At 41.9% G+C, this 14,191-nt stretch overlaps 3 protein-coding genes across 3 annotated transcripts; 2 read left to right on the top strand and 1 right to left on the bottom strand.

Moving 5' to 3' along the window:
• Positions 1-4,913: 4,913 nt before the first annotated feature.
• Positions 4,914-6,530, top strand: BDR25DRAFT_363319 (uncharacterized protein; the record flags this gene model as incomplete). Its single annotated transcript, XM_033696722.1, has 7 exons — positions 4,914-4,977; positions 5,012-5,079; positions 5,112-5,249; positions 5,294-5,907; positions 5,962-6,308; positions 6,339-6,364; positions 6,429-6,530. The coding sequence occupies 7 exons, from the start codon at positions 4,914-4,916 to the stop codon at positions 6,528-6,530; spliced, it is 1,359 nt and encodes a 452-aa protein (XP_033539761.1).
• A 765-nt stretch (positions 6,531-7,295) lies between these two features.
• Positions 7,296-9,303, top strand: BDR25DRAFT_363320 (uncharacterized protein; the record flags this gene model as incomplete). Its single annotated transcript, XM_033696723.1, has 14 exons — positions 7,296-7,332; positions 7,390-7,469; positions 7,498-7,584; positions 7,614-7,714; positions 7,747-7,845; positions 7,871-7,930; positions 8,026-8,125; positions 8,195-8,300; positions 8,476-8,556; positions 8,657-8,722; positions 8,752-8,904; positions 8,945-9,063; positions 9,138-9,223; positions 9,261-9,303. The coding sequence occupies 14 exons, from the start codon at positions 7,296-7,298 to the stop codon at positions 9,301-9,303; spliced, it is 1,218 nt and encodes a 405-aa protein (XP_033539762.1).
• A 183-nt stretch (positions 9,304-9,486) lies between these two features.
• Positions 9,487-13,334, bottom strand: BDR25DRAFT_298822 (uncharacterized protein; the record flags this gene model as incomplete). Its single annotated transcript, XM_033689102.1, has 7 exons — positions 13,328-13,334; positions 12,111-13,274; positions 10,724-12,055; positions 10,460-10,541; positions 10,354-10,412; positions 9,856-10,303; positions 9,487-9,797 (listed from the first exon to the last, which is right to left on the bottom strand). The coding sequence occupies exons 2-7, from the start codon at positions 13,230-13,232 to the stop codon at positions 9,487-9,489; spliced, it is 3,354 nt and encodes a 1,117-aa protein (XP_033539763.1). The 5' UTR covers positions 13,233-13,274; positions 13,328-13,334.
• Positions 13,335-14,191: the final 857 nt, after the last annotated feature.

The raw sequence follows: 14,191 nt of genomic DNA on the forward strand, positions 1-14,191 counted from the left end.
TCCTAGGGTTCTACAACTTCTACTGCGCCTTCCTTAAGAACTATAGTTGCATTATACAGCTGCTTACAAAGCTGCTTAAGTGTGGCGCCTAGCATTCTTTAGAAGAGCATAAGTTAGCTGTGTTTAAGCGCGCTAAAAACTTTATGCTGTTAAACAACATCTTTACGCACTACTTGCTAGATTATAAGACGCATATAAAGACTAACATAAGCAATAGAGTTGTTACAGGAGTACTATTATAGCTGCAAGACAACAGCATCTAGCGCTCTATAGCGTTCTACTCTAAGACTATAAGCCTGCTGCAGATAAACTATAACATACATAATAAAAAAATGCTTATAGTTATTTAAGGCTTATAAGAGTAGTAAGTGCAGCTAATAAGCTTATAATAAAATAAGCTGTTTATAGTAATTACTAACTACTAAGCTTTTAAGTACTTTACTGTTAAGCGTAAGCTTACTCCTTACTAGATGTAATAGGCTATGCTAATAGCAGACTTTAACCTTATGCTAACCTACTGCCTAGGCACTGCTAATGTTATTGCAGATGTGCTATTAAGAAAGTAAAAGAAGCTTAAAACATAAAAAAAAAAAGATAAGGCTACTTATACACACTCTTTTTTAAGCTAGAAGTAGATTAGTGTTAGTCTTATTACTTAATTACACGCTGCCCTGTAGAGCACCTCTCTGCTAAATAAGAAGCTTATAAAGCTGCTGCTAATAAATTAACTATATAAGCTTATTAATTAGATTCTAGATGCTAATTAAAATTATAAAAGCTTATAATACTGCTATAATAAAGCGCAGGATTCTAGCTTATAATAGAAGATTAATGCTAAGGGCTTACTACTAAAGAAAAGAAAGCTTGTAGTTTTAGCTATCTAGTTCCTAAGGACCTACTTTATCTGCGCTGTTTATGTAACACAACTTACTGCACATTCTAGGACTAGAAAAACAACTAAGCTACTGCATAAGCAGTACTACTAGCTAAGCATAAGCTAGAATATTAAGACCTACATTAGCGCTTATAAGGCCTGTTAGTAGAGCTATATCTTTTAAAATAAGACCCTAGGGCTTTTTAAGCTGCTGCTAATACCTAAGTAAGCATAGTAAAACATTTTTATAAATTTTAAGTTATTCCTACTTAATTAAGCTAGCTATAATAATGTGTTTATTATAGTAGACTGTCTAAGTAAGTGCTGCTTCTTACTGCTGTGCTATAAGACTATTACTGCTGTAGAGGCTGCAGACCTATACTATTGCTATATCTAGCGCGTCTATAGACCCTCTTAATTAATTGTCTCTAACTGTAGACTATAGTTTACCTTTGCATTTATAGACAAGCTTTACTGCTTTACTAGTGTTAAATAAAAGCTCTTTATGCCCTACTATCTCTAAACTAATAGTAACATAGAGGTGCTAAATTAGTATATTAACTAGCAACTGTGTTTATTTATTAATTACTTCTAAGATAACTAGTTAAACCTGCTGCCCTACATAGACTAGGCTTAAGCATTTTTACTGCATAAAATAATAGGGTTATTACTATTTAAAATTAAGTTTAGCTATTATCTAACACACTACTAAGACTAGAAGGCACGTATAAGACGCTTACTAACTACGCTAGAGTAGATTTTACATAAAAAGGCTTAAAGCTATGCTAAGCTCTACTATAACACTGTATAATAAGTAATTAAGATTATAAAGAAAAGCATTACTTAAGCTTAAAAGCAGTAAGCAGCTTAGGTAAATAAAAAGTAGCATAAGCCTAACTTTATAGTAAGTAACAAGGTATACATAACCTTTAAGGGCTTTACTATAGGGCGCTCTAGCTAGAAGCTTAACTAGCAGATGTACAGGCCCTATCTAATTATAGGCATAAGAGGTTATTTGTACTAGCTTAAGCTCCCCCTGTACATAAGGATGCACAACATCTTCTACGCAAACTGCTTACAGCAGGCAGCACCTACAACGCTGCTAGGTTAGGTTAAGCCCCTAGAGGAGCTAATTAAGGTTAACAGTTACCTTAAGTAGTAGGTTTAGGACATCCTAGATAGTTGTGTCTACCGCAGGCGTCTCTAATACTAAGCCTTATGGGTAGGCTATAATCCTAACCCTACCTAGTATAATGCTAACAGATTCCTTAGAGCTCTGCATAAGGTAAGAGACTTCTACTAAGCATATCCTACTAAGCCTAGTCTACTAGCGCGACTAGACGCCTAGTTGCAAGTGTATAAAAAAGGTAAGAATATAAAACTTATAGAGGTTAATAATTAACCTACACTAGAGTCTTAACTAGTTTAAAGACTAACATAAAGGCGCTAAACTACCTAGTCTTAGGGATAAGACTGCCTTAGAAGGGGGTGATGTGACAGTCCTACGCAGAGAGCTCTGTCGCGCTTCACATAACAAGCTGCCTGTGCAGCTAATTAGGATATAGGGGGTGTAACTAGCGCAACGCTATTAGTTTGCTTAGCGCTAGCGTCCTTACTAGCGCCTTAGCGCTGCAAGCACTTCTTCTGCAGAGCTGCCCTTAAAGCTCCCTTTCTCCTCTCTATCTTAGTGTAGCTAAAATAGAGCCGACCTACTCTGCCTTGCTTCCCCAGCTCCATACAGTAGTAGAGACAGTGCTTGTCATCACACAACTTAGTTTTTAAGGGCTATATTGCTATAGTTTAACTTTAAATTTAGTAGGTCTTTAGCTTTAGGTTCTATAAAAGAGGGTTTAGCTGTTAAAGTAGATAGTTATTTAGTTCTAGAGGCAGGCATCTTGCCTTAGCTGCAGCTAGAATAGGTTGCAGTCCTTATAATAGGATCTAATAGTAGTTAAGGGTTAAGCATTAGTAGTTATCCTTAATCTTAATAGGTTATTAGTAGTTTTTAAGTTTCTACCTTAGCGCACTTTTTATAACTTTTTTAAAGGCAATTCTAATTATAAGGGATAAGAAGTTCTAAACTTAAAGGCTTTAGTTAATAAAAAGTCTCTAGGATTCTATCTGTACTAACTAAATAATTTAATGTAACAGTGTATAAGAAATTGCAACCTAAACTAAATTAAACGCTTTTTAGAACTTAGACGTAGTTAAATAAACAATTAATGCAATATTATTAATAAGGCTGTTACTAGCAAAAGCAAGTTTTCTAATATAATGTAACAGCGCAGGCAAGACAATGGGTCCAAATGCGGTATGAATCCTACGTACAAGGCCTATAGGTGTCATTAGTATTCCCAGGTCTCTGAGTCCCCACGCCCTCCCATATGCCTCTGAGTGGATTCATACCGCATTCAGACCCATTGTCTTGCCTGCGCTGTTACACTAGATATAAATAATTTAATGCTTTTTTAACTATCTTAAATTAATATAAATGTTTTAATATGCTTAGCTTAATTATTAGTAATAATATAAGTAGGAATAATATTTTTTATTGTATAATAAGTAAGCACTTTTAAACTTAAAATATTACTTAGGATTCTGTTAAAAAGCATGTATAATGCACTATGTATAGTATTAACCTTACTATTTAAGCATTTCTATTCTATAACTATAGTTAGCAGGAGTTACAACACGTAAATAATATTATATTACATAAAAGCTATAATACTAATTAAAAATAGAATTTAGTAATTTAAAAGCTTAGTATTTTAGATAGGCATTATAATATTATTATCTATATCTAGAGCTTCTTAGGTGATACAGCAAGTTTTAAGAAGTACACGCAGCACATAATACTCTTAGATAATTAGACATATTAGAATAGCTAGTACTAAATAATTAAGTTACTTTTAATAAAATGCATGTAGTTAATTTATACATTTATAAGTATACTAAGACATTAAACAAAACTTTCTTTATAGCAGATTAGAAAAAGCTTTATATAATCTATACTTTTCTTACGCCTTTTTAAAGAGCTACTTTACTTATATTAGAAGACTTATTAACTCTTAATTTAGTTTTTATCTTAATAAATGTTCTAATTTAGTTGTATTAGAAATTAATAGTGTATACTTTATTTTATATAAATTCTTATTAATAGTAGGTATAGTAATAAAAATACTCTAAAATACATTAATAGATCTATTCAAGCTAGCTATTATTTAATAAGTACTATATATTAATAGACTAGACTTTAATCTATATAGCAGGTCTTCTTTTTAACTGAATCTACGCGTATAATATATTTAAAGAACCTAGAAAAAGCAGTAGTAATAAAATGCCTTTAAATTAGTTAAGAAGCTATAAAAGCTATATAAAGATAAAGTACTACTTTTACACTAACTAGTTGCATTATATAATAAGAAGGTAAGCTAGCTAGCTAATAATTATAATTAGATCTATTAAGAAATACTTTTCCACAGTCGGCATGCTCAAGCTACAAGCAAGAGGTGGTGTAACTCAACTAGATTAAACTAAGGAGCAGAGGAGCTGCTCTGCGAGTTTAAATATACATGTGTGCCCCCTTCCAAGGCACTACTCGTTGCACCAAAGTGCTACTTGTTGCGCAAGCGAGAGAGCTGATGCCGCAGAGCATGTGACGCGGTACGCGCCGTCACATACTTAATAACTTTTTACACCTAGCAAGTGTAAAAAGGCTTAAAGACTTTATTAAAAAAACCTATTTTTTATTATACAACTTAAAACAGCTCTCTCTTAGTAGCTAAAAGAAAAGCAATAACACTAGTAGCTATAGTTGTTATATATAGCAATTAATATTTTATTAATTCTAGCTATAAGTGCTATGCCTAAACGCATTTTTTCTACTACAAGTTGTATAATCTTATAGAAAAGATTTTAGCTATCTGCAAATGTAATTAAACAAATAGAATGCTTAAAACACTAGAAAAACAAGTAGAATTCTTAATTCTAAGCTATTAATTTTTATATAGTAGTTGTGCAATATCTAGAATGTAATTAGATGGCAATCGTGAGATCCTTAATCGCGCTTAATTGCGATAATCGCATTGATTACTTGCGATCACGTGATCGATAACAACCCTGGCCTCTCACTGCGAGTCCCTCACTCTCAACTTCAACGGAGTGTAAAAATGTCACAAACATTCCTCTTCTACCGAACGAGGATTGTTTCTATCTGCCAGATCCATATTCAGAGTAGGAGACCAAGAAACCTGGCTCAGTTCTCAAAGTCCGCACAGTCCCTGGTAACCCCGTCGACGATTACCGGACCCTCAGCATTCTTTATCGCACAACTGACAGTAACGAGAAGCCTACCTACGCTGTTACCACCGCGTTTGTTCCAAAAACATCTCTAATCCCCATGCCCTCGTCTCTTACCAGCACAACTACGATCCGCCGACGTTAATGATAGCCCGAGTTATATATATAATCCATAACGACACCTATATGATCAACATCGGGGGCTTCAACCTGCCGGAAGAAATCAGTCAAGGCGAGGAATACATCAAGGCATATCTCGAGCAAGGATGGTTCGTCAACTTTCCTGACTACGAGGGCGCAACGGCCGCTTTCGACGCAGGGCGCATGGCGGGCTACGCCACCCTCGACTCCATTCGCGCGACACTTAGTACCATCTGCGCCATTGGAATCCCCAAACCTATGCTCTACGACCCACCTCGGCCCAAAGTCGTCATGTACAGTTATTCCGGCGGCTCTATCGCGACCCGGTGGGCTGCGATAATGCAGGCAACATACGCTTCCGAATTGAACATATCTGGCGCGGGTGTAGGGGGCTTGTTCCCCAATATAAAAGATACGATCGGGAATCTTCCCGGCTTCTATATCCGATCGTTGATAAAGGGTCTTGCGACTATGCACCTAGAAGCCCAGCCGGTGGCTATGAACGTTTTTGGGAATGTCACGTGGGACCATGCGGTGGATCGTCTGAAGTACCCTCTCAATCTAGAAAAACCTATGGTCCAAAAACTTCGCCAGTTCCCAGTCGTATAGAATATCGTCAACAATGATATTTTGTTGTTCGTCGGCAGTGGTACGCCGAAGATACCATCGTTTTTCCACCACGCTGACGCCGACGGATATAGCACAACTAAGGACACACAGCAGCTAAGAGACGATTACTGCCAGCAGAGCGCTATTGTATATCTACATGTCAACAACGCTATTCCTACTGTCCTTCCAGCTTCTTATTCACATATGTTGGAAGGTATTGCGGCCAGTGGCAGTCAGAAATTTGTAGACATTGTTGAGCGATACAAAGAGCTCCTCAAATTACGCAAAATGCAACTAGACCCCAGGACTACGACAATACGGCTGGACATGACGCAGTACCAATGCTCTTGGATGACATGCTCCATCCTGGTAGGATTCGGGGAAGGTGTATCGATACAGTGACCGAACCATGGAGCAATGGAAGATACGGCTGGCGTCCAGGTGGCGTACACAGTTAGAGACCCAGTAGTGTAACAATAATCTGTCTGCTTTCCTCTCCTCTTAGTTCGTTGTCGTTTCTTCCTTCGTCCTGTTCTTCTGCCTCGCCTTACACCTCTTTTGGAATAGAAGCTCTTATTTTGCGATAAGATTAGAAATGTATTCCTAATCAATTAAAACTTACCCTTAAACATTATACTCCTTTATTTCCCTTTGCAAAGTTTTATTTCTTTGAATTTTCAGATTTAAAGTCTAAACCCTCCCCTCTTCTAACTAGATCTAAGTGTTACTAAGTTAAAATAAGGGGTAGAAGAGTTTAATCGCACAAAGGAGCGAGCAGTTGATATATAACTAGTAGTAACTTTACGTAGTATAAGTAGCTTTTCATACTTTAATAGAGTAAAGATTAGATAACTCCTAGTCTAGCTTTTAACTAAGGGAACTAACAATAAAGTTTTTAAGTATAACATACATGTTATTACTTTAAAGCTTATATAGAGTGCTTTCTATGCAAGCGATCACCTAAAAATACTAGTAAAAACCCACTTACTAAGCCTAATTATCTCTAAGCTGCTAAATACAACTTAATAAAGTTTTTATTATACAGCTACGCTTATATTAATATAAAAATAGTAAGATATCTATGCTCTAGCTTATATACATAGTAAGCTATCTTAAAAGACTAAAAATTATATTTTTATCTCTATAGTTAGTATCTCTACACTAACTAATAGTAGAGCTTAGATATGTTATAGTTTTTATACTTATACTTATAGCAATCTTTAGTAAGATTTCAGCTAGTTTTAACTCGCAGTTCTAAAGATAATAACGCTAATGTTGTTACAAATACTATGTAATCTTTGTCTAGGAACTCCCTCTTTAGATTTAATGCAGTCCTGCGCTTAGCGTCCTTCTAATCTCTTTTTGTGAAGCTATGTGGGGCACCATAGACATGAGGAACTGCATTGAATGTATTGCTAGAGGAGTCCTTTGCAGGAGTCTATATATATGCGAAATAAGTGGGTGAGTCGTGGCAACAGACTGTGCTGAGATGCATACGACTATGGTGCCGACGCATGATCATCGTGTGACGACACATCCGACTATCGTGCGACTATGGTGACGACGCATCCGAGTGTCACCACTGCAAACACTTTTCCGTAATCCTTTTGTGCCAACACAGCACCTCTTGTCGCACGTGTCTCACGCGATATTATACCCATGTACTGCACTATTCACTCATTAGGACTAGCTCCTTTCTTGTACAGTATATAGTCAGCCTAGAGCTCTCTCAAGCTCCTTAGACCTTACAATACACTGGTACAACTCGTCTTGTTTGGACCTCAAGACCTTGTCGACTCGCTTACCCTATGACCCCTTCTCAGCTCATGCAAGACCTCTGCTGCCAAGCGGACCATGCCTTTCTACGACTTGCCTGCCTGCTCCCCCATCTCATCTCCGACCACTAATAAAAAACTCACTCTGTAAAATCCTGCACGGGATTCCTAGCCCCCGCCTTCTTCTTCTTTTTCTTTTTGCAGGGGCTGTGACATTGTTAATACAATTTCTGTGTGGACCTAACAATCCGCCAGCTTTAGTAAGGTTTGTTCCAGGCAGTTTTTGACTCTTATACTTTAGAATAGCCTCCCTCTACTTTATTCAAGTCCTCCCCCAAACGCCTTCTGGGGACCTTCGCGATTACTTTCGCTATCTATAATCCCACTTTTACACCTCTGTAGTCATCTTGTTCTAATCTTCCGGCAAGTGTAACCTAATCGGGCCCTGACACTGATTCCTCCTATTTCTTTCTCCTTTCCTCACCACCGCAACCAGGCCGAGGCTGCGTCAGCCCTGGCTCTAGGTATATACGCCAGTGCTAATCGCAAACATCTCTCATCCCCTGGTAAGTGGAGAATCATGGTTCTAGGCCAACTAGCATGTGGGCCCTAGAGGGGAATAAGCGAAGATAAATATATTCTCTTTTTGTGAAATGGGATAAAATTAACGTTAGTATATAACGACTATTATATTACTGTGTAAATAAACGGTATGCGACTATATCGATACACTTTCTATAGACATAATAAAGAAGCTAAACCTCTTCTTCTCCCCAGACCTACAAGCCCCACCCGCCGCTCTCGTCTTGTTCTTCCTAGCAAACCCTTGTAAGTGCTTCAAATCTACTGCACAACTCCGTATCGCGGCCCCGAAATTTTCTTCTTAATCTGTTGTAAGCATATGCTTGAACTCAGCTAATTGCTTGAGTATAACGCGCGTCGTGGACCGGTTGTTGAGCAGGTGCTTGTACTCTTGGGGACTGTCATGATAATGTCGCACGTGTCTCACGCGATACCATACTATGTACTGCACTATTCACTCATTAGGACCAGCGCCTTTCTCGTATAGTATAGAGTCAGCCCAGAGCTCCTTAGACCTTACAATCCACTCGTACAATCAACTTTGTTTGGATCTCAATACCTTGTCGACTCGCTTACCATATTCCCCCTTCTCAGCTCATGCAAGAGAAAATTCTGTAGGCTTGGGTGGCTAGGGTGGTAACGGCGATGACATTGCCGATTCTAGGGGGTTCATTCTGCGATGTAGAAGAGAATAGGTTTCTCGGTGGTGTCCGAAGGCTCATCAGCGCAGGTCTGCGAAGTACGGCTGAAGTCAACCAACATAGTCCTTTACCTATACATATGGTGCCCCGGGAAAAGCCAATGGATAGTCTGTAGTAGTACGTTCGTTAGTTTATACACTCCGCTCACTCTTAAAGTCTATGAGCGGCTATAAGAACTACAAGATTCTAGAAATCAAATGGAAGGTGCTAAAGATCAGTTATGCTGAAGTGTACTCTCCGTTGTAACGCGCCGTACTGTACTTGCGTCTTCTGCAATAGAGCAGAACCTTTCCCACAGACTCCTCGCCTCTCCCTATTGTAGCAGATCTGAAATTAACTTATTATCAGCAGGTCTCATAGGCTGACTGTCTTTAGTTGTTGCCTCGCGTGTTAGTCACAGCGTTGGTTAAGTTTTGATTGCCTATAAGAACTCTATCTCTATGAGATTTCGCAAGATTGAAATTCCTACTCCACGATTTGCTACTAGAAGAAAACGGATACATACTCATGAAACATCTTCAACCATGCGCCCAATCCTGTCTACCTCCCCCTTAACCCTCTCCACTTCAACCTCCACCCTCCTCCTAAACTCCGGATCCCTCTCGCTCTCTAGCACCACATTCTCATCCCTCAGCATCTGCAAATCGGCTTCAACCAGCCCAACCTGCTGGTTTACAACCTCGTCCACCTTTTCCTGCAGCCCACTCGCAATACGCCTAAACCTTTTTTTGCAGTCATGCCGATGGTCGTTGAAGAGCGACGGGGAGCCGAATTTGCCTGTGATGAGGTTCTTGCGGCGTCGGTCGCTGCCGGAACCTAGGTATAGGTGTTAGAAGGAGTTGTGGTAATGCTTGAAAAGGAGGAGCGGGCTTACCATATTCCATGTTCGCTGCGTGATATGTGTTTTCCATGAGCTTGCCTATGAAAGCCGTTCGGATGGACGAGAAGGCATCAGTGTGGAGGGATAAAAGCTCTGAATGGAAGCTCTCACTCGCTTTCTCGATGCCATAGAGTGTGAGGTCTTTTCGATGGCCAAGTGTATTAGCAAGGGTTCGCAGCGCGGACCAGGCGTTGTTTGCTGCACCAGGTCTATTTGTACCTGCAGACAATGCAACACCAAGGGCGTTTCCAAAAGTTTGAACAACTGCACCATTGATCCTCTCGAGATGAGCCTCCAAGTCGACCGCGAAACCGTCCCAGACAGCAGACATATCACCCTTCATACCTTCCATCGCTTCTTCATTCCAGCAACGATACTCAACCTTCGTTGTTGCATGTTCCCCATAGTGGGAGCAGAAGGCTCTGTACGACGAATGATGCCACTGTGACGTAATCAGCGAACGCGTCTTCCGATTGAAACCGACGCACATACACCTTGCCAATCCAAACTTGCTTGTCTGGCGTCGGCCGTCCATTGCGGACCACTTCGTCCTGCAGCCAGTGAATATTGAAGTCAACTCTGTTAAGATTGTACGTACTCATGCGCAGGTGGATTTGGCTGTTGAATTCTTCGCCTAAAGTGCGCGATAGGACATTGAGTTGAGAGACTGGAGACGTTAACTGGAAGCTCGAATCAGCAGTGCCATTTGAGCGTGATCGTACTCGCACTTCACTCCCAGCCCAAACCGATACGGGGTTAGATGCTAGCCAATAGGCTTGAGCCGAGTCTACTCGTGCGATGATAAACCTCCGTAATACCGAAGACGGTCGCAAATGCATCAAAGAGAGCGTAAGCAGCGTACCTCATCTAATTCTCGCTGTATAGCGGACACAGTATCAAGGATCTCTTCTTTCCTCTCCGCGCTTGCATTTCCGGATCCCGCCTCGACCCACAGCTCAACAGAACCAAGGAAAGCTGGTATCTCGTCCTTAATGAATCCTTTGGTTGCACGAAGTCGGCTCTCCGCAACGATTCCGATGCAATGGCGTCGTAGCTCTAGGATACCGCTCAACCTAAGAAAAGGCAGAGCGGCCGTAGCAGGCTTCTCGCGATTCTCCCAGTAGATTTTGTTGCTGACGCAGAATGTCTTCAGCGTTTTGGCAATTGGGTGGTTCCGATATTCCTCCCGTAAGCGGTCGGAAACTTTGTCGTTTCGCAATTTGACGATATGGCGAAGTAATTCAAATTCGTGTTTTTCCCTGGATTTCTCAGCCTTGCGACAATCCTGCTGCAATCGCATGAGTTGCTGCTCTTCTTCCCGAGTAAGGTTTGTGAGGTCTTGCTCATATTCCTCAATTTCTTCCTTGAGAGAGTTGATATCGTCTATGTCAGCGTCGATCTCCCTTTGCATATCCTCTATCATTGCTCTTTCTGATAACCAGTCATGCCTTGCCTCCCTCATTTGGATTTCTTCCGACCTTGTGCAAATGACGTCGATCTTGGACAGGTTAGCACGACTGGCTAGTTCGAAAATCTCTTTAATGCTTTCATCCGTGATGGCTCGATCAATTTTAGCGACGACGAATATCTGGTGGCATTGTCGGACATAACGCTCGGTAATAGCCTTGCGAGCGGAGTTGAGATCGCGGAGTCCTGGAAGGTCCGCGATGATGAGTCCTTTACTCAGAATATAGGCTCTCAAGTACACCCGCAGTTTCTGGATGAACGGCCAGCACGTTCGAGACTCTGCATTGGACAAGGAGTCATCTGACTCCGATGTCAGTTCTCTCAACCGTGCAGAGCACCCTTCGACTGTACTGAATGATTCCTGGCCCCCTTGCTGAGGAAGCAGCTGTGATGCCCACTCGACCATCATCCCCACAGCATTTTCGAAGGGCATAGAAGAAAGAACAGTCGGCATTTGTTCGAGCCTGTCCCTAAAGCTCGCTCTAAATGTTTCCCTAGCAAGATCCGCTTTGTTTTGTAACCTTCTATCATTGTCGTTTTCGTCGTCCTCGTTTCCACCACTTGAATTTCTCGGGAGCGATTGATAATCCCGATAAGCTCTTAGCAGTTCCTCGAATTGTTTCTTCAGCTCATCCAATGGGAAGTAGTCGACGTGAATGATAAAATCATCTCTATCATGGAAGAGATATTCCGTAACGGCACATGTACAAGCAGTGCCGCTACTGCTCTAATCATCCTATGGTTAGCTAGAAGGTGTTGACAACTGCATGACGATCACTTACCGCTCTGGCCAATTCCATCTTGTCAAGTAAGGAATTAATCAGACTACTCTTTCCTACACCTGAATCACCAACAAGGCCAACAATCCGCGACGATGGTAGCTGAAAACCATTTAGTTTTGTGGCTTGTCGATGAAGGCTTTCAATACTTGATCCATTTTCTCGGTGCAAATTCGAACTGGAAAGAACGCTGGCCATTCTTGACGTCAAGGTTCTTGCATTGGCAAGGGCCTCTTGAACTTCTGGCATGTAGAATAAGGTCTGTGGCGGGTCTTCATTTTCGATTTGATGGCTATTCCTATTGATCCCGGATCCGGAGCGGCGACGGCGTGATGGAGACGGTGAGCGGCTCTCGCGCAGCCCCGAGGTGCCTGGAGAATCTGCTTGAAGAGATTCTATGTGCAGAGCCGTGATGCCACCGACAAGGCTGTCAGTCCTTCTGGCTCGAGGTTGGCTCGATTCATTCAGAGGCGCTGGCAGAGTGACATGGATTGAAGGCGTAGGCGTACCTTGCTGAGAGGAGGAGCTTCCTGGTGTTTGAGGCGACGTGAGTCTCAAGTTATGAAGGTCACCAATTTGTTGTAGAACGGCATCCTGATCCGGGGCCTGTCGAGTTGAACCCGCGTGCGTTGAAGTCGATGGTGTATACAAGGTTGTGCTCGGAGTACTTTGGCTACTGCTTGCCGATGAGACATATCTCTCCACCGATGGTAAAGGCCTGTCTGGATCATGGTCATCACGGAACGTGAAAGTTGGCGTCGATGCACGCTCTTCGCCGAACATAAATGGTGTCGGTGATGGTGTGAAGCGGGGTGTTCCTGATGTCGTACTACTCGGGGCCGGGGTCACTTGATTGGATCTAGGCTGGCCGCTAGATATAAAAGATGGTGTGGATGCACGTTCTTCGCTCAACGTGAACGGCGTTGATGACGGTGTAGAGCGAGATGTTCCTGACGTCGTAATACCCGGGGCAGGAGTCGCTCGATTGGACACAGTCTGACCTTCGAAAGTGAAGGATGGGCTGGATGCACGCTGCTCTCCGAAAGTAAATGTTGTGGATGACGGCGTGAAAACAGGAGGGCTAGAAGTCGAGCTCACTGACGCATTGGGCGTTTGATTCGACATTGTGGGGATTGCGGAAGGTGAACTATGTTCTGGATGCAGATACTACGCCAGGGGTTTAGCGCAGTCAAATGAATGTTGATTTCAGGAGTACTTACCCTTGTCACCATGGCTTCTAGAGCCGCGAAGAGAGTCGTGGGTGACGGCGTATAAATATATTCCAAACCGAAGAGAAATCCGATTCATGTTGCACGAGACATAGAAAACATCGATAAGCGCCCTCGAGTTTATTAGCGGTGTTTCTGCAGGAATGCGGCACAGGTTACAGAGTCAGCCAATCAACGATGCGCCCCACACATCTAACGCCGAAAAATCAGGACATTCCCCGAGGGGAGAACAGGGTCTGAAACAGATGTTCCCAGTATACGGCGTTAAAAGACAATGACAGGCGCTGGGTCGACTTCCTGATCAGCTTGTGGATTGACTGAGAGCAAAGCTGAGGGCGTTCCGGATATGATAGCTAGCTCTATTAACTTGATTAATCTCCGAGATGAATAGCTAACCATGAGCCTTCTTGCTCTAGGCTTCTGCAGTAGATCATTTTGCTGTCGCATGTTGGTTTGAGGCGGGTCTGAACTTTGTAGCTGGTTGGCCCCATTCTGAGGCAAGAATGGCGGACCGGAGGATAGGAATGCTTGATGAGGGAGGTGTTTCATCCTCATTTGCCGCTGGGCATTATGCCATTCGTCTGGAAATCGCGGTACAAGTCAACGAGCTATCATAATGTGTGATGAATACCGATGAAGATGAATGTGGAAATACTATGCTAGTCTATGGTAAGCTAGCGCGTATTTCTTCCTTGCGAGGCCATCGCTTAACGAATTTCCGCAGTTCATTTTACTGAACATCGCGGTTCATGGCAAAATCCTGGCTCAACTCTGGCATAGAGAATCTACTTGGCCTTGTCTTTCCATTCTTCCATTTTTTGCTATTACCACACTCGCCCCTTCACATTCAACCAT

The sequence above is a fragment of the Lindgomyces ingoldianus genome, assembly GCF_010093535.1.
Source record: "Lindgomyces ingoldianus strain ATCC 200398 unplaced genomic scaffold BDR25scaffold_66, whole genome shotgun sequence".
Classification (NCBI taxonomy): domain Eukaryota; kingdom Fungi; phylum Ascomycota; class Dothideomycetes; order Pleosporales; family Lindgomycetaceae; genus Lindgomyces; species Lindgomyces ingoldianus.